General features: G+C 66.1%; 8 protein-coding genes across 8 annotated transcripts; 3 read left to right on the top strand and 5 right to left on the bottom strand.

The window, feature by feature from the left end:
• Positions 1 to 165: 165 nt before the first annotated feature.
• On the bottom strand, positions 166 to 1,673 carry EMIHUDRAFT_111313 (hypothetical protein; the record flags this gene model as incomplete). The annotated part of the gene is made up of 2 exons (XM_005786855.1): positions 166 to 1,196; positions 1,658 to 1,673. 2 exons carry the CDS (start codon positions 1,671 to 1,673, stop codon positions 166 to 168), a joined length of 1,047 nt encoding a protein of 348 aa, XP_005786912.1.
• A 2,206-nt stretch (positions 1,674 to 3,879) lies between these two features.
• Positions 3,880 to 5,307, top strand: EMIHUDRAFT_228675 (hypothetical protein; the record flags this gene model as incomplete). The annotated part of the gene is made up of 3 exons (XM_005786854.1): positions 3,880 to 4,403; positions 4,740 to 4,847; positions 5,031 to 5,307. 3 exons carry the CDS (start codon positions 3,880 to 3,882, stop codon positions 5,305 to 5,307), a joined length of 909 nt encoding a protein of 302 aa, XP_005786911.1.
• Positions 5,308 to 6,392: 1,085 nt separating this feature from the next.
• On the top strand, positions 6,393 to 8,090 carry EMIHUDRAFT_441304 (hypothetical protein). The gene has a single exon (XM_005786853.1). It carries the CDS (start codon positions 6,425 to 6,427, stop codon positions 7,853 to 7,855), a length of 1,431 nt encoding a protein of 476 aa, XP_005786910.1. The 5' UTR covers positions 6,393 to 6,424; the 3' UTR covers positions 7,856 to 8,090.
• A 177-nt stretch (positions 8,091 to 8,267) lies between these two features.
• EMIHUDRAFT_228672 (hypothetical protein) lies at positions 8,268 to 9,227 on the bottom strand (the record flags this gene model as incomplete). The annotated part of the gene is made up of 2 exons (XM_005786852.1): positions 8,268 to 8,648; positions 8,970 to 9,227. The coding sequence occupies 2 exons, from the start codon at positions 9,225 to 9,227 to the stop codon at positions 8,268 to 8,270; spliced, it is 639 nt and encodes a 212-aa protein (XP_005786909.1).
• A 1,717-nt stretch (positions 9,228 to 10,944) lies between these two features.
• Positions 10,945 to 11,148, bottom strand: EMIHUDRAFT_60191 (hypothetical protein; the record flags this gene model as incomplete). The annotated part of the gene is made up of 1 exon (XM_005786851.1): positions 10,945 to 11,148. A coding segment is annotated over one exon (204 nt), but the record flags the coding sequence as incomplete, so codon positions are not given.
• A 1,644-nt stretch (positions 11,149 to 12,792) lies between these two features.
• Positions 12,793 to 13,365, bottom strand: EMIHUDRAFT_56026 (hypothetical protein; the record flags this gene model as incomplete). Its single annotated transcript, XM_005786850.1, has 1 exon — positions 12,793 to 13,365. A coding segment is annotated over one exon (573 nt), but the record flags the coding sequence as incomplete, so codon positions are not given.
• Positions 13,366 to 14,594: 1,229 nt separating this feature from the next.
• EMIHUDRAFT_228669 (hypothetical protein) lies at positions 14,595 to 15,077 on the bottom strand (the record flags this gene model as incomplete). The annotated part of the gene is made up of 1 exon (XM_005786849.1): positions 14,595 to 15,077. One exon carries the CDS (start codon positions 15,075 to 15,077, stop codon positions 14,595 to 14,597), a length of 483 nt encoding a protein of 160 aa, XP_005786906.1.
• A 2,575-nt stretch (positions 15,078 to 17,652) lies between these two features.
• EMIHUDRAFT_455597 (hypothetical protein) lies at positions 17,653 to 21,892 on the top strand (the record flags this gene model as incomplete). The annotated part of the gene is made up of 6 exons (XM_005786848.1): positions 17,653 to 17,712; positions 17,862 to 18,053; positions 18,697 to 18,859; positions 19,130 to 19,569; positions 19,643 to 20,659; positions 20,849 to 21,892. 6 exons carry the CDS (start codon positions 17,653 to 17,655, stop codon positions 21,743 to 21,745), a joined length of 2,769 nt encoding a protein of 922 aa, XP_005786905.1. The 3' UTR covers positions 21,746 to 21,892.
• Positions 21,893 to 27,712: the final 5,820 nt, after the last annotated feature.

Genomic DNA, 27,712 nt, shown 5'->3' with positions numbered 1-27,712 from the left:
CATACCCTTAGTATCCAGAATAGTCCAGTCTGAAAAAAGTCGGTCCGATCGCGCGGAGCCGTCTCTCTGCAGAGCCCCCGCGGGCACGCCTGGTCCGCGGCGGCGAGGAGGGAGCGAGCGCCGAGAGCAGCGTCAATCCTGTGTGCGAGGGGGAGGGGAAGACACTTATGCTAGTAGGTCAGGGAGGTGTAGATGGTCGGGCTCAACCACCTGCACTCGGATGAGCCGCAGCCTAATCTCCGCCGTCGCTGCAGCAGGCAGCAGCTTGCCAAAGGAGCCGCCGGTCGTCGACTTGCCGTTGACCTCGGCGATGAAGTCGCCCACGCAAAGCCCGGCGGTGTCGCCAGCGCCACCCTCGACCACGTTGGTGATTTGGTGGTTGTTGGGGTCGACAGAGATTCCAAGCGTCCCGCCCTTGCGTGTGAGCGTCAGCGTTAGGGCGCGCTTCTTCGCGCCAGAGGAGCCGCCAGCCTCGTCGTCGGCGGTACTCCGCTTGCGGTGGGGAGCAGAGTCCGCGGCCGGCGTGATCAGTTTAAGCGCCTCGTCAAACTTCCAGCCGGCCTGTTGATCGCGCGGCACGTAGACTCCTTCGTCGGTGGGGAGGTTGAGGTCGAGGAGGCCGAGCACCGACTCCATGTGGTACGGGGCGGAATCGTCGACGTTGTACTTGAAGGTGTAGTCGCCGTCCGCGCCCGACTTGGCGTAGAAGTTGCAGTGGATCTTATAGTTGGCTGCCTTAGCCTCGTCGAACGGCACGGGGAGATAGGTCCGCACGTAGCTCCCCCTCTTGCCGCCCGACTTGCAGAGCATCTGCTGCACGCGGCCGCACCACCAGTCGAACCTACCCGCGCTGTCGTACGTGGCGATCACAACGTTCGTGCTGATCTCGAGCATTGGTGTTGCAATTGTGAGCGGCGACTCCGTCGGCGGGTCGGCGGCGGGCGCGGCGGACGCGGCGGTGTCAGAAGCGGCGGGGCCGGTGCCGGTGCCGGTGGCAGCGGCGCCGGGCGCAAGGCCGGCGGGGCCGGTGGCAGCGACGCCGGACGCAAGGCCAGCTGCGGCGGGCGCAGGGGGGAGGGCGGCAGAGGCGCGGTCGCGGTCGAGATCGAGCTTGGCCTGCTTGGCAGCGGCCGTGATCTTCTCTAGGCGCGACGTCGGTACGGCAAATTGGAGGACCTCGTGCCTCTCGGCTTCTCCTATGCGTGATGCCAGCAGAAAGGACGCTGATTCATGCTCAAATGAGGCACTGCGTGTCTCCTCGCAGCTGCAGCTGGCATCCGCCGTGGACTAATAAAACTGCGATCTCAGTGCCCCAGCACGCAAAATTTTCTCTGCGGGACTACCGCCCCGCACCCCGCCCGGGATGAATTCACACCTCTCAACAGCTGTTCACACCTGGAAAACTCATCGGATTTGGGCCACTTGCCAAGACGACTTGCCTGGGCGACCCCGGACCCTTGGCGGACGCGCATGACGTCGGCCGGGACCCCCCGTGCGGGGGCCTTCGAACGCTTCTAGACGCTCGCCGAGCCTTCCTTTCCATCCCATTAGGCAGCCTGGGAACGGTGGCGGTCAGAGGCAAAGCCTACGAGGGGTGGTGGAACCACATGTAACAGCCGCCGCCGGCTCGACCCCACGATAGCCTCCGAAGGCTGACTTTGAGGCACAACCATCGGACGACGTCAACGAGTTGGGTCGCGCTCGCGGTAGCCAGATGACCTCTCATACTAGGAGCATCGGCCATGGCCGCAGGGACGCGGGGGAGGGCGCTGGAAGCAACACGGAGCTCCGTTGGAGACGTTTTCAAGATTAGCGTGTCAGAGTGAAATGGAATTAGCCAAACTGCAAGAAAAGTTAATAAATCTCTCTCTCTCTCTCTCCCCAAACTGCCGTAAAAATTAAAAAACGCACAACGACTCTGAGACGAGATGGGATTTAGGGACATGTGTCTCCGCCCTGCACGCTGAGCGGTCTTTGACTTTTCTTTTTTGTGATCACCCTGCAAGCGCATGTTTGGGAATCACTGACTTGGTCTTCCCCACCTTATACTTGTCTTTGTGTCCACTTGAGTCGTTTTCAGTTAAACTTTACTTCGTAATATTTCTCAAAGCTCGAAAAGGACGCAAGCCACAGATAGATCTACGACGGTCGTCGCGCGTCGGTCGAGTATTGCAATACGCCGAACGGGCGACACTCGCTCTGTCGTGGCGCTGCTGCCCTGAATGGCTCCCGTGCGTCCAAAGGGGGAATACGCCGCCGCCGCCGCCGCCGCCGCGCTGCGTCGCAAGCAGCAGCACTTCGACGACGTCACGGAGGGCTACACGGTCAGCATCAAGGAACTCTTCAACAAGCTCGACGTCGACATGAATGGCAAGCTCGACAAGCAGGAACTGCGGGGCGTGATCACATTCGGATCCGACACAACCATGGGCCTGGCCGAGTTTCGCAGTCATATAGCGCGAATGGCAATCGCGCACAGCGACGACAGTGTGGAGGCGGCGAGGGAGGCTCTGCCGGGCGTGCTCGAGGAGCTGTCGAGCAAGCATGACTCCGCCATACGCACAAAGCAGTCCTTGATCTCCACAGCAGAAACGAGCATGGCTGGATGAGCTCTCGCAGGATCAGCTATGGTGGCACGGGAGGGTGCACAGAGGGCCAGCGCCAGGAGACGCCTGCACCGTGATCTCGGCGACGAGCGGGGCTGCAAAAACTAACCCGGATGCGGTCGGCCAGCCTGCATGGCTGGCGCCAGCAGCCCGTCGGTGGCATTGGAATGTGCTATCGACCTCGGCTGCGTTGAGGACAGCGGCTTGCCCGTCATGAGGTTGGCCTTGGCCTCGGGCACCCACGCGAGAAGCCACACGAACGCAAACATGAGAGTGGAGATGAGCCAGCCACCCTCAAATCCGGATCTCTGAGCTTGTGGGCCGGCGTCGCTAATTGTGAGAGCGCGCGTCGGGCCGGTGGTACGATACCGAGTTTGAAACGAGTTATGTGTATGTGGTATAGGCCATAGCAGCCACTAGAACTGGTCCCTGCGTGGGAGCTGCGTGCTCTGGCGAATGAGCAGAGTGTCAGAGTGCTGGCCATTTGACGATTTACTGATAAAATGGGTGGTTTACAACTTATTTGATTCTCCTGGCACCTGGGGGGAGGGTGGTATAATGGTAAGAGCAATGGAGTGGTGGTATTTCCTAGAGCACCAGCCCTCGCGTGGCGGCCCCCTCACTCCCTCCCCCCTCCCGGCTCCCCCATATCGCAACGCATCGCACGCGCTGAACGAGGATTGGTCGCAGACCCGGAGCGGATCACGGTCCCGCGCGCCGAACCCCAGCCGTGGCGGCCCCCTCACTCCCTCTGATGTGCTGCTGATGTGCACTCAGAACGGGCAAGAGAGACCTGTTCCTGGGTTATGGTCTCACCCTCGTGGCAAGGTTCGAGGTAGAACTCGACTCCGTCAGGGATGTGTCGACACCACTGCCATCATTTTTCAACCAGTACTTCTTACCTTTGATCGTCCAACCTTCGGGGTCTGTGCAAGCTCCATACGAGAGAGAGAGAGATTGTTTTGTCCCATACGTGCCAGCGGACTTGTGTAGAAAAAAAAGAGCACAAGTAATAGATGTACACGTATGGTGGCCACCCTCGCTGCGTGGCCTCCATACACCATAGCGGCCAGGCTCGCACTTGGAGCACTTTAAGCTTGAGCACTTGAGCACTGGATAGGGTCGATTCCGCATGGTACGGGACCCCTCGCTCGATCGTCTCGCTCACTTTAGCTCGTTAGAACCAACATTTGGGCCTGCAGCGCGATTTGGGCTTGATGAGGAAAAATATGTTTCGCGATCACGTGCTTGCACGAACATTTGCGCCTCGCCCATGCCGAAAGGGCACAGCACATCGGAGCTCGCTCCTCTCGCCGAGGACAGCACTAGCTCGAGCGCCCCCTCCTCCGCGAGCGGCGAGCGACCCGGCGAACATTGGTCTGTGCCAGCCTTCTTCGCACTAGGCGTGGGAAGCCTGTGGGCCTGGAACGCCTTCATCACGCCAACCAGCTTCTACGCCCTGCTCTTCGAGGGGACGCGCTGGGAGGACACCTTCCTTCCAACCCTCACCAGCTCCTTCACGCTCGTCGGCCTCGTCTCGATCCTCGCGCTGCAGCCACTCCTCCACCTCGTCACAGCGCGCCGCCGCGTCCTGGTCTCGCTCGGCGCCATCGGCGTCGCGTTCGGCGGCGCCTGTCTGCTGGCGCTGTGGCCGCTGCTCCACGGCAGCGGCAGCGCGCCGAGCCCGGCCGCCAGCGCCGCGCTGCTCCTTTCCTCTGCGGCCGGCGCGAGCGTCAGCCAGGCGGTGCTCACGGCGTCGCTGGCGGGGTACGCGACCGCGTTTGCGCCGCAGCAAATGTCGGCGCTCAGCAGCGGGCAGGCCGCCGCAGGGGTGGTCGTCTCGCTCATCAACCTCGCGCGCGAGGCCGCCGCCGCCCGCCGCCGCTGCGCCGGCTCCGCCGGCGAGACGGAGGACGACGGCGGCGCGGGCGGGCGTGGCGCGCTGGTGGGCGCGGCCTTGTACTTTGGCGCGTCTTGCGCCGTCGCAGCCTGCTGCGCCGCAGCCTTCGTCGCCCTCGACGCGCGGCATAGACCGCGTGGACCGGAGGGCGGCGCCAAGGGTGGCAGCGGCGGCGGCGGCGGCGAGGGCGAGGGCGGCAGCGGGCCTGTGGTGGCGTTGCTGCGGCTGGCAAGGGCGCTGCTGGGGTGGGAGGCGGCCCTCTTCCTCTGCTTTGGCGTCACTCTTTTCGTCTTCCCCACCCTCACCTCGGCCATCCGCGCGAGCGAAGCAGCCCCCTCCTCGTGCGAGTGGAGGCGCCGCTAGATCCCGGCCACACCTCGCCCACACCTCGGCCACACCTCGGCCACACTTCGGCTACATCTGGCGTGTAGGGCCCTCTACGTCCCGCTCTCCTTCCTCAACTTCAACGCGGGCGACATGCTCGGCCGCGCCTTTCCCTTTTGCATTCCGCGCGAGTCGCGCAGCCTCCTCCTCTTCGCCGCGGGCCGGCTGCTGTTCGCGCCACTCTTCGTCGCCTTCCGGCGAAGCGAGGCGGCGCGCGCGCATTCGGACGCGTTGCCGGCGCTGGCGCTGCACTTGTTTGCCCTCTCCAACGGCTGGCTCACCACCGCCATCTTTGTGCGAGCGCCGCGCGCGGTGGAGGAGCGAGACCGCCCTGCCGCCGGCGCGCTCCTCGTGCTCGCCCTCAACTCGGGCCTCACGGCCGGGTCTCTCCTCTCGCTGGGCGCATGGACCACATAGCATTTTCTGTGATCTGTGTATGTACAGTAGAAAGGAGCCGTCAGCCGAGCTGGGGAGCTCAGACGAAACGCAAAAAACCCCAATCCGCCGGCATTGCCAAGAAGGAAGAGATCATGGAGGGCCAGGGTGCGCGCGCACACAACCAGATCGCAGATGCAACCTTTTCTCTCTGCCCTCGCCACACGCTCCGCCGGATGCGTGGTCGGCGATCCAAACTGCCTCGCCGGCTAAGGTCCCCAGGCGGCGCTCGCCTGCGCCCCGCGCTGACGCATCTGCTCGAGTCGTAGTACGTGACCAAGGCGACACAATGCGATTTGGTGCTACGCGCGCCGGTGCGCGCCGCACCCCTACTACTGCTTGCCGAAGCAAAAGAGCACGAGGAACAGCATCATGATCAGCCCGACGACGGCGTTATCCGACAGAAGCGGCTGGATGTCGGCGTGCTGAACGCCCCGCTTCGACTGGATGGCATCGAACCGGTAGCCGCTCGCCGACACGCTCGACACGCACCAGCAAGCCAGCGCAGGTCCCAGCAGCCGCATGCCTGACGCGCAGCCGCCGCGTCTTGTCCCTGGCGGCGAGAAAGAATTTTTTGGAGGAATTTTCAGCCCCCAGAGAACGACGCGACAGAGGGGGAAGTGACAAGGGAGAGAACGACGAGAGTGGGACGGCCGCGAGGTGGCATGAAGGTTGCAGCGAGAAGCGGCGAGAGACTGCGAAAAGAGATACGAAGAGGCAGACTCCCCAGGGTGGCCGGTGGGCGACGGCTAGCGCATCACACCCTCCTCTCCTTAAAATCCCTGTGTGGTGGCGGCGTGCCGTTCTCCCATCCCTCCCTTGGGTTGTGTGTTTTCTTTCTTTCTTCTGCCCTCGGCTCCGGTGGTGTGCCGATTAGTGTACTAGTGGAAAAGGGTGCGCCAGTCCACACCCTTTGTTGTGCCAGTGTGCCGCTGTGAGAGAGGCAGCTTCCATGTTTCTCTCTCCTTGACGATTAACGACAGACGACTTCCGCAAGAAAGAAATCCGCCTGACGAAGAAAAGAAAGAGCCACAAAAGGACCCAGCTGAAGTCCGCCCCCCCATTTGCTCTAGTTCCTGTCATTTCGCGCGCCATTACCATGCCTCAGGGAAGGAGCAACAAGCTCGCCGTAACGGTGGCTCCGGGCAAGCGAAGCCTCAGTTCGTCCCCGCTCTCGTCGCCGATTGCGTTCCTCAGAGCCAGATTCCAGGGCCCAAAGAGCCCTCGCCCAGAGTCGCCGAGCGACGTCATCGAAGTCGATCATGGCGATGGCGTGGAGCCAGAGGTGGCTCGCAAGCAGAGGGAGATCGCAAGCTTCCTCGGCAAGGCCGTTTCGCCAGCGAGCCGCGAGCTCGCTCCTGCCGCATCGCCGGCCGTGCCGGTCACCCTCGCCGAGGCTGTCAAGCCGCTCACAAGGGAGGTGGTCGAGGCCTGCGCCACAATGGTGGCGTCGATGTACGAGCTTGACACCGCCGCAGCGGACGCACGCGTCCTCTTCGCTCCGATCGAGGCCCACGTCGAGAGTATCCAGTGGGCCTCCGCGACGTTGGAGGTGCACGGCGTCCTCGACGTCTCGCTGCCGCCGTTTGGCTACGCCGTCGTGCAGATGGGCGGCGTCTCCACGATGCTGCTCCTCTGGCGCGGTTCGCACACGATCATGGACTGGGTCTCCGACGTCGACGCGACGCCAGTCGTCTCCCGCCGCTGGTCCAGGGACGGGAAGAGCCCGATCCGAGCGCACGGCGCATACGTCTCGCTCTGCGAGAACGACCTCGCCGCCCACGAAGGCAGAATCGTCTCCCTGATGCTGGAGCACAAGGTGCAGCGGATGATCTTGACCGGCCACTCCCTCGCGGGGGGACTCGCGCACGTCGGCCACCTCTTCGTGCGCGGCCAGATTGAGCAGGGCGCGGCGCCGTGGAACCAGCTCGACCGCGGCGTGCACGTCTCCACCCTCGGCTTCGCCGCACCGATGACCATTCTCTCGGAGCCCTCGCTCGCGCAGCTCGACCCGGACGTGCACGGCGAGTCGCACGCGATCCTCGCCGACCTCAACGCCAACGCAGTCAACGTCGTGTACGGCGTCGACGTGGTGCCGCGGCTGCCTGGCTGCCTGGGTTATCTGAACGAGGTGCTCGAGCTGTCGATGCCGATGCTGGTGGAGAAGGCGGTCGACGAGGTCGGGACCAAGGTGCACCTGCCGAGCTACCTGAAGCGGCTCCTCGCGAGGGCGCTCAGCGCGCGCGACGGCCTGCGCGAGGCGTACATGCAGGTCAAGGGGAGCAAGGACGTGGAGACCCTCGTCGAGGTGATGATCCGGTTCGACCACGTGGGGCGGGTGCTCCACTACCCGCAGGGCGAGACGCCGGGCACGCTCCAGGTGTACGAGGGCAAGCGAATCAAGGAGGTGCTGGGCGAGGGGCCGGGCGCGCCCCTCACGACGGCCAAAGACCTCGAAGCCCTGGCGCACGAACTCGAGGCTGCACACGTGCGCTCTTTCGCCATGTTCAAGCTACCAGCCCGCGTCTGATCTGTGTGTGTCCGGCGGGCCGGCCGAGGGGGGGGGAGTGTCAACTGTGCAATGCGTGAGCGGTGCGCGGGGCTGGAACACACACAGGCCGGCGGGTGGAGCGTCGGAGGGTGAAGGCTGAAGGTGAAGCGAGTCGCGCCTCGGAACGCTCGGGCACATATCCTGTGCAGGTCCATATATGTGGTGGTTTGCGTTGTGAGCAAAGCAAAGTTTCTTTTTTATCTCGGGAGCTTGATTGCTTCAGGTACGTAAAGAGCTCTCCCTAAGCCACAGCTAAGCACGCATGCACTTACGGATCCCACCCGCCTCACTCTCCAGCCCCCGCGGCCTGTGCAGAGCACGTTCCCTGCACGCCCTTGTCTGCTCGCAAAAGCACGCCGGCGTCAACGCTCACGAGCCACCAGCCCGGCAATCAGCACTCGGCATCTCCCTTGGGCTGGGAGCCGAGCAAGGCGGAGCAGCGCGCGAGCTGCTCCTCGACGCGCGCGTGCAGCGCGCCATAGCTGCCTTCTGCGTCCGCGGCCCTCTCCCCCGGCGCCGGCGCCTGAGAGTCGGGCGGCGCGAACCGCTGGGGCGGGGACCGCTGCTCCACGCACGGCGAGGAAGGCCCGGCGCTCGCCTCGCCCACAGACGCAGAGCTCGCATGCTCTGGCGCGTCCCCACAGCCGCCGGCGAAGTGGCCGCAGTGGCGCTGCTCGTGCGGCGCGTGACTGTGCGAGAGCTGCGCCGCGTGCGCCGGCGGCGCCACGTGCGGCGGAGCAGCTGCGCTCGCGGACGATGCAGCCGCCGCGAGCTCGCCGGCAGGCGGCGAGTGGTGGGGGGAGAGGTGGTGGGGGGAGAGGTGGTGGGGGGAGAGCGGCGACGAGGCAAACGGAGCCACGCCGCCCTGGCGCCTTGGAGGCCCCACCGCAGAAGGCGGAGTCCGCGGCTCGAGGCGTCCAGGGAGGCTGGCGTGCCTTGCCGGCTGCGGCTGCTGCTGCGGCGGCTGCTGCGGCTGCTGCGGCGGCTGCTGCGGCGGCTGCGGCTGCGGTGGCTGCTGCGGCGGCTGCGGCGGCTGCGGCTGCGGCGGCTGTGGCGGCGGCGGTGGAGGCGAGTGCGGGTCGGGCGGCGAGACCAAGCCCGGCGAGGGCGGCCACGGAGCAGTGGAGCGGTGCGCGGCGCAAGCCGCCACAGCGACGCGCGCGCCCGAAGGTCCGCTCGGCGGCCAGCTGCCCCACTCGGCGCCATCGGCGAGCGCGTCGGTCGGGGGAGCGCCCCGGGGGGGTGTACCGAAGCTCTGGCGGCGGCTGGGCGCGATCGGGTCTCCGCCGTGCGGCGCGATCTGCGCGTACTCGGCGAGGTCGGCGCCGAGGACGTGCAGCCCCGCCTCCATGGCGCGGTGAGTGCCGCGCATCGCGTCGAGGCGCGCCTACCACCGCCGGAGAGACTCACGGCGCGCGACTCACGCGAGGGCCTGTCTCAGGTTCTCTCCCCCCCCCCCCCCCCCTCGGCTCTGGAACCTCTCGGCTCTCTCTGCCCCACGACGCCCTTCTAGGAAGTGCTCTAGCAGGAGGAGTGCCTGGGGAGGGGGCTAGCGGGTGGCGCGCCGCGGAGATAGCACGCTCGGCCGCCTCGCCGACCTCTTCTCGCAGCGCGCACCGCTCCAGCCGCGCGCGCAGCTCCTCGACCGCCGCCCGCGGCGCCATCTCGGGCAGCCACTCCGCATGGATCGCCTCGAGCGCCGCCGCCTGAGCCGTCGCCGCCGCCTCGACGGCTCCGATGCGCCTCGCCGCCGCCTCCTGCGCCTGGCTCGCCTGCGCCGCGCCGCGCGCCGCGCTGGCGGCCGCGCCCTGCGCCTCGTCTGCGACAGCCTGCAGCTCCGCCTCCGTGGCCTCCAGCCGCTGCTCTGCTGCAGCGAGCCGCGGCTCGAGTTCGCTGCGCAGCTCGGAGCAAGCGCCGACCGCCTTGTGGTGCACCGCCTCCACCGCCGCCGCCAGCTCCCGCACCGCGCCTTCGAGCGCCGCGCGCGCAGCCTCATCCGCAGCCACACGCGGAGACAACGCGGCGAGAGAGGCCTCGAGGCTCGACGCGCGGCCCGCAGCCTCCGCCGCCGCCGCCGCCGCCGCCTCGCTCCGCGGCAGCGCCGTCGCCACCGCCTCCTCAAGCGCAATCAGCCGGCGGTTCGACGCGGCGGCCTCCTCCTCCGCCGCCTGGGCGCGCGCGTCCGCGGCGCGGTGCAGCGACGCCTCGGTGCTCGCCACGCGACGCACCTCCTCGCGCACCTCCGCCACCGCCGCCTTGTGCGCCGCCGCCGCAGCCGCACCCTCCCGCTCGGCTGCTGACACCGCCGCGCGCTGCTCGGCGTCCCGCTCGCGCGCGTGTGATGCGGCGGCCTCTTGCTCGGCCTCGAGAGCCGCGAGCCGGCCGCTGATGAGCGACGCCTGCTCCTCGAGCGCCGCCGCCAGCGACGCCACCGACCGCTCGGTCGCCGACGCAAACGCGCGCACCTCCTCCCTCTGCGCCGCCAGCTCCGCCTCGCGGGGCGCCGAAGCGAGGTCACTCGAAGCGAGGGCCTCCTGCAGCCGCTCATGCATGCACTTCTCCACCGCTGCCGCCTGACGGGCAGCCGCCTCCTCCGCCGCGCGCGCCGCCGCCTCCCGCGCCCGCGGCGCCTCGCGCTGCAGCGCCTCCACCTCCCTCGCCAGCCGCTCCAGCCGCTCCATTCGTCCACCACCGCCGCCTCCGCCTCCGCCTCCGCCGTCGAGCGCCTCGGCTGCTCTGGCGGCGGCGGTGGCCGCCGCCGCCGCATCCTGCTTGGCTGCGGCGGCGACGGCGCGCAACTCCGCCGCGAGGGCGGCCTCGCGCTCGCGCGCCTCCGCCGTCGCGGCAGCGGCCGCCGCCTCTGCCGCCGCGCGGAGTCCCGCCTGGTTCTGGTCGTGCAGCGAGCGGAGCTGCGCGTGCACGGCGTGCAGCAGCTCGCGCACCTGCGACTGCACATCGGCCACCTGCGATCGGAGCTCCTCCGCCACTGCCACCGGCAGCGCCACGCCCGCTGACGACCGCACCGCGCCCGACCGCGGCGGTGGCGACGCCCATCGCTTGGGAGGGCCTCGGCCAGCCTCGAGCAGAGCGCGGCGGAGCTCCTCATAGTCGATGGCGCCAGAGCCGTCGGGATCGAGGGCGTAGAAGAGCTCGTTGAGCTCGTGCGGCGACACCTGCAGGCCCAGCCCCATCAGCTTGCTCCGCAACTCACCGCGTGAGACGAGCCCATCCTCGTTCCGGTCAAGAGCACGGAATAGGTCGAGCACCCTTGCGTGGTTGGCGGCGAGCGTGGCCGCCAGCGCGGCCGGGAGAGAGGGCGGCTCCGCCTCGCGGAGCGTCCTGCGCTGACGAGAAGTCACCATGAGCGGCATATGTGTGTTTGTGTGCTCCGCCGGTCGCGCCGGCGGGGCGTTGGATTTCTGAAAAAGAGAATTTTACGGCCAGGTAAAAAGAATTTTTTCTAGAAGGGAACGGACAAGATTCCCCTTTTCTTCCCCCTGTGATTCTGTTTCTTTCTTTCTGCCCTGCGCAGCCCGATCCCGATCATCCGGCCCGCTGGTGTTGACAAGATCGACTTTACAACGAGAGAGTTTAAACAAAAGAACTCTCTCTCACAGCAGACAGGCTCGACACAACGAGAGAGAGCTAAGCTAAAAGTAGTAGTACTAACGAAGGCGGGGGCTGGGCAAGGGTCACACAGACACCGGACTCACCACAGGACAGGTCATCCTCTCCCATTAGACTAATGGTTGTCCGGTGGCTGTTACGAGCAAGGCGTCGTCGTCACACGCAGCAGCTTCTTCTCGACCTTCAAACGTTGCGGCGCTTGAGCCGCACAGACCCTCAGATGTTGAGGGGCATCGCGTCCGACACGGTGATCCATGACGATTGATTTAACTGGCAGAGTGCCATCGCCCTCGCTGATGGCAAACTCGCCCTCGCTGATCTGGACAACCTTTGCGAGCTGACACCAGACGAAGGGACCGTAGCAGCCTTTGCAGACGACCCAGTCGCACTCGCGGCAGACGAGGTATGGCGAGTTCTTTTCAATCTTGACCGCGCACGTGTCGCAGCGTGGCTTGCCCGAGCTCCCAGTCCGTCGTTCTTCCATTTGGTGCGTCTTTGGGCAGTGCGTAACATTGGTGATGATATCGCCCTCTGGTGTCACGTTCCCAGTCGCGAAGCTGACGATGCGGCCGCTGGTAGTTTCCTTTGTCTCGGTCACCTTTCCATCGGCGCTGACTTTGATGCGGTTGATGCCGTCAGCCCCTTTCCGCGCCAAGACATTCTCGCGACCCCTTTCCAAGACAATCTCCCTCGTAATGGAAGACACCTCGGACAGGTCGGAGCTGCTTTCGCCCCCCGTTTCGCCCGCTTCTTTGGCGCTGCCAGACGGCGCAGCAGGTCCGCGGGGCGAACCGCAAGCGTCGCACGCCTCACGTGAGGGGGTACACCAATGTGAGGGTGGGGATGCGGTGTCGTGCAGTGTACTCGGAGCACCGCGTGAACCCAGTAGATACGGCCGATACAGCGGATACGCGCCCCAGTTGGAATACAAAGATCCGTGTCCAGCGTCTAGGTCCAAGCACCTTGCTGGCCGCCGCGTTGATCATCGTGCAAACTGTACATATCCACTCCTCGCCTGCAGGCGCACGCCACGCCTCGTGGCGCACGCGCTCCTTCTCATCTGCCGCTGCTGCAGCCGCTGCTGCCTCACGCAGACGCCGCTCTTCCGCCTCGTGCGCATCCGGGCCACCCGACGCCAGCCCCTGCTCCAGCACCGCCGCCGCCGGCCGCCGCCCCGGGCTCTCCTGGAGACAGCCCTCGACCCACGAGCCAAGCCGCTCGCTCGCGGACTTGCCCTCGGCGATCGCGCGCTGCCGCTTTGCCGCGTCGAGCGCTACGTTGCCGATCGTGCGGCCGAGGAGAAGCTCGGCGAGGATGCAGCCGGCGGCCCAAACGTCGTCCGCCGGCCCGTACCGCTTGCCGACGGCCTTCTCGGGCGACATATACGCGTCCGTGCCCACCTTGGTCTTGGTGCGCGAGCGGCGCGAGGCGAAGACGACGCAAGCGAGCCCGAAGTCGATGATCTTTGCGCGGCCCGCCGAGTCGAGCATCACGTTGGCCGGCTTGAGGTCGCGGTGATGCAGGTTGAGCGAGTGCATGTACGCGAGCCCGGACGCGACCTGCCGCATCAGCGCTGCAACCTCGGGCGGCGGCGGCGCGGTGTCGATCTTATCGCAGAGGGAGCCGCCGGTGAGCAGCTCCGTGACGATGACGAAGAGGCGGCCGTCGTCGGTGTCGTGCCAGAAGGCGTCGTAGAAGCGCAGCGTGTTCTCGTGCTCGATCGTCGAGAGTAGACGCGCCTCCTTCTCCAAGCCGGCGCTGTCCAGCTCCTCCGACTCGATCATCTTGACCGCGTACAGCCTTGCATCGATCCCAGCAACCTTGCGCATCCGGTAGGTGACACCGAAAGAGCCCTTTCCGAGCCGCGCAGCGAGCTTGTCCTTCTGGCCGACGGGCGCGTCCGGTTTGCGGTCGTACGCGTAGAGCGGCATCCGTGAGCTGCGGTCCGGCTCCGCGTTGCCAATGCCCGTTGCCGAGAGGGTCGCCATCATCGCGATGATCTTATCGAGCTTGAGGCCCTGCTGTGCAAAGCCCTCGCGCATCTCACGCGTCAACTCCTCTTGGAACTCGGCGTCGGACACGCCTGAGGCGACAGCAACGCCGCGCACGACCTCGCAGTCCTTCTCGAGCGCATCCGCGTCGACAGCCTCGCCCAGCGCCTTCCGCTCGGCCACCTGCCGCTCCACCTCCGCCTCCACAGCGTACTCGCGCGCCTGCAGCCGGTCGAGGATGTCCGCGTCGCGGGCGAGGTTGTAGAACTTGAGCAGCAGGTCGAGCTGGCTGGTGATTTCCGAGTCGAGCTGTGAGAAGGCGTTGCGCCTCTTGAGCGCTTGCCGCAGCCAGCCCTTCTTGCCAAAGGCAGCGACTGCGGAGCGTACGTCATCGAGCAGCCGCTGCAACTCGCGCATCCGGTCCTCGACGCTCGCGCGGCTCGTCGCGTCCATGCGTTTCACGTTTTTAGCCATGAGCTGCAGCAGCTCGAGGACGTCAATCGTGCGCTGGGCAGCCGATAGCACATCGCTGATCACAGTTCGCGACTCTTGCACGACTTGAAGGACGCCGCGAGCCGCGCCGCACACCACCGGAACAAGAGGCAGCCCGGCGCCCTCGCCGATCTTGAGCACGGTGTCGACGAGCATCAGTCCCGTTTGGACCTTGTCGAGCGCCCGCCCCACCGACGCGAGCCGCTCGACACCAGCATGCATGATAAACGTCGATTGGAGTCCGGAGACCGTTTCGCCCGCCCGACAAAGCGAGCTCCGAGCTGTCCAACTAACTGACTGGCACTCTGATAACTTTTGTCCCGGACGGCGTATCTCCGGCATCTCGCATGCGGCGTGGGGCGTCGGGTCGATGCGGAATGCGTGCGTCAGCAGGCCAGCACGACGTTCTCCCGACTCCCGCGGCCCCTGCGCTTGGGGGAGGGAGTGGGGTGGCTGCGGGTTGCTCACCCACGGCACCGGGCCGGTGCTTGCACTTTGAATGCCGTGGGGCTCCTGCCCGTGTCCGGGCGTGGAGATGCGAGGGTCGCCCCCCCTTGCCCCACCTCACTTTGTGTGTGTGGAGACGTTTGGGCCTTACACCTTACCTTTTACCACTCTCTATCCCTTCCAAGCTCGACGTCCATCAGCATGGCGAGCGTGAAGTCTTGGTAGCTGAGCCCACCCAGCACCGTCGTTTGGCACCGTACCACCACCAGCTCCTGCCAGCGCCGCCTCTCGCTCAGCCGCCGCTCGAGCGTCAGCACTGGGTAGTGGTTGTTGTTGAAGGCCACTGCTGCGAGCGTCGAGACGAGCCTGGAGCCCTGCACAAAGTCGGCGACCTCGATCTCGCGCATGAGGGCCGTGCCATCGTCGACGAGCGCCCACGAGTCGCTCACGCTCGGCAGCAGCTTCGCGCACTGCTCCTGCGAGAGCGGCTTGCCGTTGTTCTCATACGGGTCGCACACGCTCGTCGGCCGGCGCGCGGTCGGGTCGTGCCTCCCTCTCGGAGGGCGGCGGCCCGCGGACGTGCACAGGAGCGCAGCGGCGTACGGCGCGGCGCGGCAACATGGCCTCGTCGGCCGGGCGAGCATTTCGGCTTGCAAAGAATTTAGACAGCCCAACTCTCACTCACTTGCAAAGAAACAACGCCAAGAGGGGAATCCCTGGGACCCTGTCGTGTGGGTGAACCCTGCCCAGCCCCCCTCCGTGTCGCGATGCGCTCCCCGCTCCCGTTCCCCTATGTCCCTGATCGTCCTTACAAGATCCTGCTCGCGCAGGTGGGGACCACCCTGTCCTTCTCCCACCCCTTGTTTGGGAGAGAGAGAGAGAGATTTGTTTTGCTTGTTTGGTGTGTCCGTTTTATTTATTTTATTTATACAACGACAAGACCAAGGCACGGGCAGAGGATAGAGAGAAGAATATAGGGTGGATAAAGCGCCTAGCCCGAGTTGAGCTCGTCGAGCTCCTTGGAGAAGAAGGAGGCGCTGACTTGGCGATCTTCGATGCCTCGCGCCAGCACATGCGCCTCGGTGATGAAGGAGCCGTTGACCGTGAGCGCGCCGTCGTGAAGCGTGAAAAGCGCCTCCTCAATCTTGACGTTGACCGCTAGACCCGGCGCGGAAAGGAAGCTGTAGAAGGCGCCATTGCGGCCGCGGAAGTCAGCGCGTCCGCCATACGCAAAGTACAAGTGGGGGTCTTGGAGCACCTACTCAAACCCGAGACAAGTGTGTCCGCCTCTGCCTTTGCGCATGCAAGAGAGGCAGCGTCGCAACGCGCCTTAGCATCAGCTCTGGGCGGCGACGCAAACGCGGGTGGTGAAGACGCTGAGGGCATAGACGCCGGTGGCGGAGCTGTAGCCAGTGGCAGCGGTGGCGGCGGGGAGTCGCTGCTGGCAAGGCTGCGGGGAGGGGAAGGGGGACCGGGCCGCGGGCCGCAGTCTGCGCAGTCGGACCCGTATTGGCAGCGCGGCCAGCCGTATCGCTCCTTGAAGTTCGTTTCGTCCCCAGGGCCGCCGTCTTCGCATACGCCGTTGCCTCTGCTGCCGTCTAAGGCGTTCTCGGTCGGGCCCGTGTTGGCGTTGGGATTGAGGCGCAGGCAATCGTTCGTGCAATATGCATTGTACGATGGGAAGGCGGCGTACACGTCGTCGAGGGTGAGAATAACGCTCTTGACGGCTCGGTTGTCATGGCCCGGGCCTACTTTTTCGTTCGAGGTTCGCTTCGTGCTCCCCGCTTTGCCGATGACGCATCTTCCTCGCGTATCTGGGGCCCCTGACCTGTAACGATAGACGTCGCCGACATCGTCTGGGTTGGTTGCGGGCCCTGGCGCACCGACCTTACCGGCGAACTTCGCCCGTGCCTTGTCAGTAACGAGCTGGAGCGGGTCCCAGTTGCTTCCGCTGTTTCCCATCTTGTTCGACTCGCAGCAGAAGGGGGCATCACGGGCGTATCCGTGCGCCTCCGCGTATTCAATGCAGAACCTTGCACATTCACTCTCAAAGCTTAGGATGTCGGGCTCCCTTTCCTCGAAAGCACCTCCGAATGCCCGCTGCTTTCCCTCCTCCCTTTTCCATTGGGGGTATTGGAGCAGCGTCATGAAGGCCTCAATCTCTAACTCGCGCAGGAATGCGTCTGGCTCATGCTGATCTTTAGCACTCATGTGCCCTTCCCCTGATCCGCACAAGACGTCGTCCATGCTGAACAAGTTCGAGTTCCAGACCTGCGCTCTGCTGTACGGCGGCAAGGGTGGCGTTGGCGGAAGGGGCGGCGTTGGGGGCGATAAGTCGACCCACTCGGTGGATTCGCGAGGTCCACAATCCGCACAGTCCGTGCCATAATCGCAGCTTGCAGAAAGGGCATCAGCACCACCGTCGTCGCAGTAGCCATCCTTGACAGGTCGGGCAGGTTTCTCGCGAGCAACTTCTCCGTGGTTCGGTCCATAGGAATAGGAGATTAGGGGCTCTATCTGAATACCCTCCGCCGCCAGAAACTCGCCCCACGTTCCTGTCCCATCCTGTGTGGCGGGGTTCAGTAGTTCAGACGCCCTCTCCTGCGTCCCTTTGCGATTCGTGAACGTACAGGTGTCGTCGCAGAGCGTGACCAAACGGCGTCGCTTCCCGCTTCCGGTCCTGCCGTGCGGCTCATGGTCGCCCAGCGAATGCGGTAGCGAGAGCAGAAGCGCCCTCCACGAGCGCATTCGGCAGAGATAGCAGCTCTGCAGGTCGTGGCGCCAGGCTTCAGTCGGTCTCCGAATTACCCAAGTTGGCAATTCCATCTCCCGGAATCTCCGCTCAACCTCGATGCTCGGCTTTTGGCGATGAATTTCAGTAAACGTACTTTTGAGCACTTGAGCACTGGATAGGGTGTCAAGTGGAGAGGAGTAGGGCGTACGCGGTCGACTAGCATACGTACGTCGATAGTAGTGTGTATCTGGTGGTGGTGTCTGGTCTGTGTGTGTGTGTGTGTGTGTGTGTGTGTGTGTGTGTGTGTGTGTGTGTGTGTGTGTGTGTGTGTGTGTGTGTGTGTGTGTGTGCTGTATAGAAACTGGCACGGCGCGTGGGTAAGAGACGCCAAACTCCAGGAGGATCCGCTTACGCGCTTCCTGCTGCGGTGGGACGAGTTTGAGGTCGGGACACGGGCGCTGTCCGACAGAAACGGGACGCAGGTCATGATGGGCAAGGATAGAGAGCCGCTTGGCTCGGAGAAGGGCCGTGAGCTCAACGCGGAGGTTGCCAGGATATGCCTCGCACTGCACAGAGCGCGGCCCTTCACGCACCTCGCTGCGACGGATGGGGGATGGAGGGAGAGACATGCCAAACAAGTGGGTGGGGGATAGGTTCGTACCGCGACCAGTAGTGTCGTATGGGGTGTACGAAGGGCCGGCCCGATTCGGGAGACCCGTCGAGGGATCTGAACAGCTCGAGAGCGGGGACGACAGATCCTCCAAACACGGTGCCCGTGTTCACGTGGGAGAACGATGAAGTGGTCGTTGGTGGCAACGCAAAGATTCGCTGTCAAGTCACGGCTGTGAGCGCGGCGGAGAGTGCGCAACTGACGAACCAGGAGCACGTGCGCCTTAACACCCTATGGGCGGAACCAACGAGCCAGGTTGAGAAGGTGAAGCTGGAGGCCATGATCCCTGATACTAGTGCTGGCACAGAGATCGCGGCTGCAGACATTGATGACACCCTTGACGGCACAGTTGAGGGGTGGAAGACGCCCACCAATACTCGACGCAAATGCGGGCCCCATGTGCGGACCTGATGGTTACTGCCAGCACCCGTGAGCTGAAGTTAGTCTCGCCTTGCCGACGTGCGTCCTTGCTGCGTCGCACTTCTCCTTCCACGTGACTGGTTATGCGCAATTCAACGCGTCCCATCGGATGGCATGGATAGCACGTACGCGTACGGGTGCGCCCACTATTCGTCGATAGCTGAGCTCGTCTCGCGCGCTGCCAACCAACCACTTTCGATTGTTTGTCTTAGGCTGAACCCATGTTTCCTCGCTCACCCCGTCTCGTGTTTCCTTTCCGTGTTTGTTTCTCTACAGCACCCTCTCGTTTCCTCTCTAGTTTCCCGATGAAACTCCGCAAAAATCGTCAATTTCACGGGCTCTGAGCCGAGTCTGAGGCTGGTTTGGGCCCAGGTATTTTGCCGGTTTTCCTCGGTTTCGCCTCAGATTTTGGCCCAGACCAGCTCTCAGATAAACACAGCAAAAGCTCTCGAAGCGGCAGCACGAGGACGAGGCGAGCTGGTCGACGCGGTCGTGGCTGTCGCTGCAGGCCCAGCGCATGTCAGTCGCGCTGCAGCTCGCGGCGGCGGAAGAGATTGCGACCGAGCTCAGGCTCGCCGCGGCGTCGGAGGACGCCCGCCGCCGTCCGTCGCCTAGACTCCCCTGCGTCACTACGTGCCTCCCCGTCTTTTTAGCCTGGCGTTTGTGCCCCGTTTGTGCCGCGTCCCGTGCCCCCGAGTTCATTATAAAAAAGAATTCTTAATATATTAGCCTCAGCAAAAGAATTTTACTATGCAGCCCAAATCACACAAAAAAAGTCGCGCTTGCGCCACCGAGTGCCGCCCCCAAGCCCTCCCCCTCCGTCGTCGCCGCCGCCATGCCGTCACGGGTCCGCTATCAGTCCACGCGCGGAGGCGTGCACGGCCTCGACTTCTCCGACATCTTGCTCTCCGCCTATGCGCCGGACGGCGGCCTCTTCGTGCCCGAACTGTCGACGATGCCAAACCACATCGCCGGGCTACACCCGGGCATGACGCTTGCGCAGGTGACGGCACGCGTGCTCGAGCCCTTCACCGGCATCGCGCTCGCCGACTGCGAGGAGATCTGCGCGGCCGCCTTCCTCTCGTTCAACAACGGGCTCGAGCCAGCTCTGCCTCTGGTGCGGGCGGGCCGGCGGCTGCTCCTCGAGACGGGCGCCGGGCCGACGCTCGCCTTCAAGGACATCGGGCAGCAGGTCGTGGCGCGGCTGCTCAACCACGTGCTCGGCGGGCGCGGCGAGCGCGCCACCATCGTGGTCGAGACGTCCGGAGACACGGGCCCCGCCGCCATCGAGGCGGTGCGAGGCTGCGAGGCGGTGCGCTCCTTCTGCCTGTACCCGCGGTGCCACCCTAGATCACCCGAGATCACCCGAGATCACCCGAGATCAGGTGCGCATCTTCTGCCTGTATCCGGAGGGGCGCGTGTCGCGCGTGCAGGAGCTGCAGATGGTGACCGTGGACAGCCCGAACGTCTTCGTCTACCGCACGGAGGGCGACACCGACGAGCAGGCCGAGGCGCTCAAGCGCGTCTTCGAAGACGCGGCCTTCATGCGGCGCCACTCCGTCTGCTCGATCAACTCGATCAACTGGGCGCGCGTGCTCGTGCAGGCGGGCTACTACCTGTGGGCGTGCCAACAGGTCTCGCCCGCTTCCGACCGGCCCGTCCACTTTGTCGTCCCGACCGGCGCCTTTGGCAACGCCGCGGGCGGGCTGCTCGCCAAGCGGCTCGGCGGCGCGGTCGGCAGGATCGTCTGCGCGACGAATTCCAACGATGTCGTGCATCGGACCATCTCGAGGGGCGACATGTCGATGCGCGCAAACCAGCAGACTGTCTCTCCGGCGATGGACATCCAGTTCGCGTACAACGTCGAGCGGCTCCTCTACTTCTGCTCGGGCGGAGACGCGACGGCGGTCGCCGCACTCATGGCGACGCTCGAGGCGGACCGAGCCGTCGCGCTGCCTCCGCCGCTGCTGCACGCCGTCCAGGACACCTTCGTCTCCTGCGCCGTGAGCGACGCGCAGACGCTGCAGACGATGCGCGAGGTTTGGGCAGCCGACGGGTACGCGCTGGACCCGCACTCCGCCATCGGCGTGCACGCGCTCCGCACCACCCCCCGGACTGAGCCTACACTCTGGATTCGGTACTCTGGAGGTATGGGACTAGGCGTGCACGCGCTCGACCACGTCGAGTCCGTCCGCGCCGCGTGCGAGGGCGGGCGGGTCGTCTGCGTGCTGACCGCGCACCCCGCCAAGTTTGAGGAGGCCGTGGCGGCGGCCGGCCTACCCGCAGCCGTGTGCAACGACCCGCGCGTCGCGGCGCTCGAGCGCAAGCCGAAGAAGTTCCGCCGGCTCCGCGACCCGAAGGCGGCGAGCCGACAGCTCAAGCTCGAGGCGTGGGCGAGCGAGGTCAAGCGGGCGGTGGAGGCGGAGGCGGCGGGGGAGGCGGTGGAGGCGGAGGCGGCGGCGGCGGTGGCGGCGGCTGTGTCGCCGCCTCCTCGGGTCTACTCGGAGAGAGAGGTTGCGGCGGCGATGGGGCGGGTTGCGCCGCGTGCAATCCTCGACGCGCTGGCCGCGGGTTTCACTAGCTACTCGCAGGGCCGCGTGTCGGTGCCTCCGATCCAGACGCTGGGCCAGCCCCCGCTGGGACGGTTCTCGGGCGACAGCAAGGGCGACGGGCAGGCGTGCATCAAGTCGGCCTACGAGGAGGGGGGCGAGGTCTTCGTCGCCAAGGTGGCGAGCGGCGGCGGCGGCAACAACTCGGGCCTCGTGCTCGTCTTCTCGCAGCGCACCTTCGCGCCGCTCGCCGTGCTGCTCGACGGCGGCCTGTTGACCGAGCTCCGCACCGCCGCCGCCGGGGCGCTCGCCGCGTCGCTCTTCGCGCCGGCGGAGCCGCACCACATCGCCGTCATCGGATGCGGCGTGCAGGCGCGGTACCAGCTGGGGATGCTCGCCGCGGTCACGCCTTGCCGCGCCGTTCGTCTGTGGTCGCGGCGACCCGAGCAGGCGCGCGCCTTGGCGGCGGAGCTCGACGGCGGGCCGGCGGGGTGGGCGGCCGAGGTAGCGCCGTCGGCGGAGGCTGCGTGCCGCGGTGCGGGCATCGTCCTCACCGTCACGCCAGCGAGGTCGGCCATCGTCCGGACGGCGTGGCTGCGCCGGCCAGTGGTCGTACTCGCGATCGGCGCGGACTCGGCCGGCAAGCAAGAGCTCGAGGCGGGCGCGCTGATCGAGGCCGACCTGGTCGTCGTCGACTCGCGGGCGCAGTGCGTCGACAAGGGCGAGCTCCAGCACGCCGTCGCAGCGGGCTTCGACCCGGAAGAGGCGAGGGAGCTCGGCGAGTGCATCGCGGAGGGAGGGTGGGGGCGCGGCTCGAAGCCCAGTCGCCCCGAGCTCGTGGTCTTCGACTCGACGGGCGTCGCGATCCAGGACGTGAAGATCGCCGAGCTGTGCCTCGCCGAGCTGTCGCGGCAGCCGGCGGTGCCATCGAAGTTGTGATTACTGTAACATTATGTGTATGCCATGGTGAGAAGTTTGTCAAAACACTACACTGTAGTCCGTGTACGGAGAGAGATACACACGATGATCATCTCACGCGGAGGTACCATGTCGGGAATCGTAAACAGTAAAAAGGACTAAGTATGACGTCGCTACAATGTGCGCGCTCAACCTTCCATGACAATGTGCGCGGGACAGACACGGAGACCGGAGGAAGGGAGGGCGGCTCCTCTCTCCGAGGTGGAACACGTTCACACCGGGACGCCTTATCTGGTTATCTCTAGCATGCGGCGGAGCCGCCCCGCAGGCAGTGAGGGGGGCCGCCTCCCCTCTCTTCGTCCCGAGGGCTCATAACATGGGCGATCCAGCTTCCTTTTCGATTGGACGGACGAAATGATCGCGGGAAAAGCGGCACCGCTATCGCGACATCGGGGGTTCACCATATGCCGAGCCTGCTCGGCCTGCCATGCGCGCGCGCGCCTCGCCCGAGCGCAGCTACCTGCGGACCTGGCCAGCCTGTTCCTGGCTCGTGCCCAGCTCTCCTTCCGCTGCCGCCAGCCTCGCAGTCCCGCCAGCCATCACGCTGCAGAGCCTGCGCAGACGCCACAGACGCCAATTCTGCAGCCCACAGCCCTCGCTGGCAACTGAGGGCGAGGGCCAGCAGTATACGACGACGACGACATCTCACACCCCGCGCTGGCCAGCGCCATCAGCCCCTCACGGCCCGGCCCAACCTCCCTTCGCCTCGCCTCCAGTGCCTCCAATCAAGTCGCACCTCTCTTTTTCAGCGAATGCTGGAATGCAGCGGCAGCACCACGTCAGAGGCCGGGCCGACTGGCGGACTTGCATGCCCAGCCATGCCCCCCACTCCCCACCCGCTTGGATCGATCAGCTGACAGCTCCACCAGCTCCCACCACACCGCGTGTCGTGTCATGAAGCATGAGATAGACATAGAAGGTTGCTTCCCCCAGGATTAGTCTCGGCTAATGACGTCGAGGCGCAGCGCGACCGCGGGCCCGTAGGGCGAGAGGCTGTCCTCTGTGACGCCGGGAAACATCTCGAGCCAGGTAGGCCAGCGGCCAGTCGAGAGCGGCATCAGCACCGCCGGCTCTCCGCCGCCGCGGGTGGAGAAGGGCTTGGCGTTGGCGGCGAGCATGTGCAGCGCGTGGCGGCACTGGCGGTACACGGGCAGCAGCCGCTCAAACTGCACGACCAGCGCCTTGAGGTCCTGCTCGCTCGACGCCCCGGCCGGAAGGAGCTGCGCGGCGATAAAGTGAGGCAGTGCGCCCTCTGGCAGAGACCGCAGCTGGGGAAAGCGCGTCCACACATCCGCGCCCATCTCTACGCGGAGGTGTATGAGAAGCACGCCCATGGCGGCGAGGCGGAGGCTGGTGAGCATCTTGGGCACCGGCAGCTCCACGCGGGAGGCGGGTCGAGGAGCACCACGCGGCGAGGAGAGCCGCCCTTCTCGCGCGCCGCGTTGGCGACGTGCTGCGCGAGGACCGCGCCAAAAGACGCGCCGAGCAGGTCAAAGGGCGTCTCAGCAAAGACAGCGACCAGAGCAGCCGCGTACTCGCTGACCATAGATTGCCGCCGCGCCAGCCGGGTCGAGGGCGAAAGCCTCTGAGCCGTCGAGGCCACGGTTCCGGAGTGCATAGACGTCGCACGTCTCGAGGGCGCCGCTCCACAACCTCCCGTAGCCGCGGTGGTCGCCGAGAAGGCCGTGGGCAATGACAAGCGGGGGCTGCTTCGAGGCTGCCTTGGCGCGCCGCAGGAGGAGGAGGCTCGGGTGGCGAGGGTCGACGACCGAGGGCTGGACTCGTTCGTCGGCGTGGGCAGGCGGGGGAGGGTCGTCATCGGGAGTGGTTGTGCGGCGACGGTCCTGCCACACCGCCCTCAGAGCCTCGAGCGGGTCGACGCTGGGCTCCTCCGCGATGGCAGCAACGAGGCTCAAGGCTAGCCCACTCACCTCAACCTGTGCCTCGTTTGCTGCTGCCGCAGGAGGCGCGCTCCCGCTCTCGGTCGCTCGCATCAGCGTGTAGGCCACGGGCCTCCCCGATGGCTCTGCGGCATCATCACGCGGGACAGCTGCGTCTAGTGCCGCCCTCAGCGGCTGACGAGCGAGCACTGTCGGGCTCAGGCGCTGCGAGGGCTGCCGCATCAGCCCGAGCGTCCCTGCCAGCCCGACCCGCGATTGTACCGCCAGCCACGCAGCAAACTCGAGCGCTCGCTCCGAGGCGGCCTCGACGCCCTGCCTGCTCTCTTGAGACAGGCTGCCACGAGCCGCACTGCTCTCCGCCTCGGCGACCCGGTAATCTGCGGCCTCGCTCAGCACCATCCCCGGTCCACTCACCTCGCCGTGCAACGCGCAGACGAGCGGGATATGCAGTGCCAGCAGGCCGGCGAGGGCGGCACTCAGCTCGGTGGACGAGTCGTTAGCAGAGCCCTTCCAGCCGGTGCTAGTCAGCACAAGCGCGCGCGCGCCTTGCTGCCTCGAGATGCCGAGCAGCTCCTGAAGGGCCGCCTCGAGCTGCCTTGCGAGAAGCGAGGCCCGCACGCCAGTCAGCTCGACGGCTGCAACGCCCGTGGTGCCTTCGAAGGCGAAGCGAGCCGGCGGCACCCTGCGCCGCCGCCGTCGTGCACACGTGCTGCACGAGGCCGACGCCTCGGGCCTGCGACGCGCTCAGCTTATCATCGCGCAGGTAGAGCTGCATCGCAGTGGCGTGCCCCACCACCTCGGAGAGGCTGCGCGTGAAGAGGCCGGCCGGCGTGAGGCCGCGCGAAAGCTCGCCGTACTGGAAGGTGGCGTCCTCAGAGGCGACGATGCAGTCCGTGAGCAGCGCGATCGCCATGCCGCCGCCCAGCACGGTGCCGTGCACCGCGCTGATGACTGGGACCGGCAGCGTGCGCAGCGCGACAAAGCCGGCAAACAGGTCGATGACCTCCGCGCCGCCGCCGTCGAGGTTTTGAAGGTGTCTCGGCCGAGCCGGTGCGTATTGCCGCCTGGACAAAAGTGCGACCCTCGCCCCTGCAGAACCACCGCCTTGACTCGAGTCGGCGGCTGCGAGCGAAGCCACAGCACCGCCCGCAGCATGTCGTCCGCCATCTCAGCGCTGATGGCGTTGAAGTGCTCGGGGTCGTTCAGCTCGAGCACGGCCACGCGAGCCGCTCGGTCGACGCTGAGCTTGACGAGGGAGCCGGAGCGAGTCGATGCCCGCCTCCATGAGCGGCGTGTCGGCGGTGAGGCCGCCTGCGCCGGTGAGGTCCTCCAGCACCGACAGCACGGCCGCCTCGACGTGCGGCTGGCGCGCCGCGGGAGGCAGCCGCGAGAGCGCCCTGCCCATCTCGCTCTCCACCGCTGGTACGGCGGCGGCGGCGGCCTCGTGCGATGGCGCAAAGGCGGAGAGCGCAACGGCCGGCGACTTGGCGGCGCAGTGGGACGGTGAGGCTGCGATATTTGGGGAGCTCGCGAAGTGCACCGGCCTTGGCCGCCTCGGCGGGCAGCCTGCTTGGCCATCGAGCAAACGCCGTCTACAATGCACTGTCTGACGACCACATCCCACTCACCCAGTGCTCATCTAGAGGCGAGAGGCTACGGCCTGATCACTCTCCGCGGACGGTCGCATCACAACCGATCCGACGGCGACCTCCTGCCACAGCGACACGTCGCGCTGGCTCGCCTCGGCGCCTCGGTACGCGTCAAACTCGGTGCGCTCGCACGAGCAGCCGCCGTCGCACGTGACTGCACCCTGTCCCATCGCCGAATAGGACGAGAGGTACATCAGCGCGATCGAGATTCTGCGCGCCGGAGCGACGGTGCAACGCCCTCGCGCGTCCGCCGCGCAGAGCGCCGATGTATCCAAGCGGAGCGTCAGTCGACTCCCGGGCTTTGGCCGACGGGCGGGCCCCGGCGCGGCCTCCCATTCCGTCGCCGTATCCGTCTCCGTGTAGCGGAAGCCGTCGGCGGCGACGACGGGGGGCGGCTTCGCTCGCGACGCGCCCCACGCGAAGCACGCCTGGTCGATCTCGTCGCCCCGCCGCTGGTTACGCGGCGCTGCCACAGCAGCGGCGGCAGCGGGCGGGCGCTCGCCCCTCCGCCACCGCCGTGCGCGTGAGGCGAGCGGGCGGCGTCGAACACGGAGTGCACGTACGACACCACCAGGCTGCTCAGGAGCAGCGAACCGCGGCAGGCGCCGTGCCCGCCGCGCTCCAAGTCGTCCAGCGTGCAAAAGGGCGGGTGCAGGCTGTCGCTCGTGAGGTTCCGCGGATCGAAGCCGGCGAGGCCGCGCGCGACGGCGTCGGAGAAGGCGGCGCGCGCCGAGAGGACGGGCAGGTCGTAGTGGTCTGCCAGCTCGTTCAGCGGAGCCTCGCGCCGCGCCGCCCGCGCGAGGCTCGAGTTGAGGTACGGCTGCTGGTAGCACGAACCATCTGCGGCCATCTGGCGGTTGGACTTGAGGCGCACGTGCTCCGGCATGCGCTGGCAACGGGCGTCACACGGCCCAACCTCGGGGTCGCACCAGCGCACGAAGTTGGCGAGGATCACCGCCGGCGCGCCCTGCAGCGCGAGCAGCCGCCGCAGCACATTCTCCAGGTTGGAGCGCTGCTCGTCGATGACCGCCGCGTCGACTACGATGACGTCGGCGCGCGGCGGCACGAGCTGCCGCGTGCACGTCCGGTACACGCCGAGCGGCGACCCCGGCTGCGCGACGTTGACTAGCGTGGAGTTGGGATGGCGGTGTCGATGCGGCGCGATTGCGCTCGGGCTCCAATCCGGCGGCGCGTGCACGCGCAGCGCCCGGTCCAGCGCGCCAGCGGAGCTGAGACGCACGGCCGCACCGAGGTTGCAGCGGCACGCGGTCCACGGCGGCGTTGCGCTATTCGGGTCGTCGGTGAGCGTACCGAAGGATCGGCCGCGGCGCCGGCGGCGCGACGGGTGGCGACAGCCAAACGAAAGCGGTGGGCGTTACATCACGCGCGAGAAAAGACGGCAGTGTAGCGTTCGGGCTCGTGCGGGCATAGGTAAAAGGTAATGCAAAGTGCTGTTCGAGCACTCGAGCCAGCTTGCTGTCGATGAAGAGAGTGTTGCGATGCTGCCTCAGCAGACGGCGGAAGAGTAGCAGCTCATCCCGTGTAGAGTGGAATGACGATAGAGGCGAGCTGACGCCGCGATAATAGTCTGAAAAGCCCAAGTCGGTGCCGCTATAGAAGTCGAAGCCGAACAAGAGCACCGCGGCGGGGCGCTGCCGCAGCACATCAAGCAGAGCCTTCATGCCAGTGCGCAAGTGTCGATGCTCGTCGCCGCCAACATCCGAAGGCTTGAGCTTGCGGAAGCGCATGCCTGACCCGCTGAACCCACGGCTGAGCGCATCGAAGTTGACTGTGCGTTGGACACTTCTAGACTCGACGGCGAGGACGATCTCCTGGACCCCGCCGTCGTAGTAGGCACGCACGGTTTCGGCGGTGAGCGCGTTGTACGCAGTGGCACGATCTACGCCCCCCACCTTGACGCCAAGCACTGCCCCGGCGTGATACACGGTGTCGGAGCGCGTTGAGCACCCAGGCGGCAATCGCATCCGCCCGGCCTCTACGCGCGTGTTCAGGTGCACAACGTGTTCCACCGCATTGCTGAGGTGTGCTATGCCCATTGCGTCGCTCGATGAAGAGACGTAACTAGCGGGGCCGCAGATCGCGACGACACGGCCACGCAAATGCGTTCGCTGATTCGCCTGCCGCATCGCCCGTCGGCCCTGCGCACGAGCAGGTGTAGCGCACGAGCAGTTGTACGCTGGACGACCGGGAGGATACCCGCAGGGCACCTTGATCCCTGCGCAGCGAAACGTTCCGCGACAGTTGGCGACCCACATGCTGCCGTTCGCAGCGTCACACCCGAAGCTGCGGCCGAGCTCGCACGGCGCGACGCTTGCCTGCCTCACGAGTTTGCACGTTCCTGTATTTCTTTCCTCGCC

The sequence above is a fragment of the Emiliania huxleyi genome (assembly GCF_000372725.1).
Source record: "Emiliania huxleyi CCMP1516 chromosome Unknown EMIHUscaffold_149, whole genome shotgun sequence".
Lineage (NCBI taxonomy): Eukaryota > Haptophyta > Isochrysidales > Noelaerhabdaceae > Emiliania > Emiliania huxleyi.
The sequence above is the reverse complement of the archived record's forward strand: the minus strand, read 5'-3'. Positions and strand labels throughout refer to the sequence as shown.

Bases quoted from the DNA above. Each gene is read 5' to 3' on its own strand.
- EMIHUDRAFT_441304 (XM_005786853.1), top strand. From the start codon at position 6,425: ATGCCTCAGGGAAGGAGCAACAAGCTCGCCGTAACGGTGGCTCCGGGC.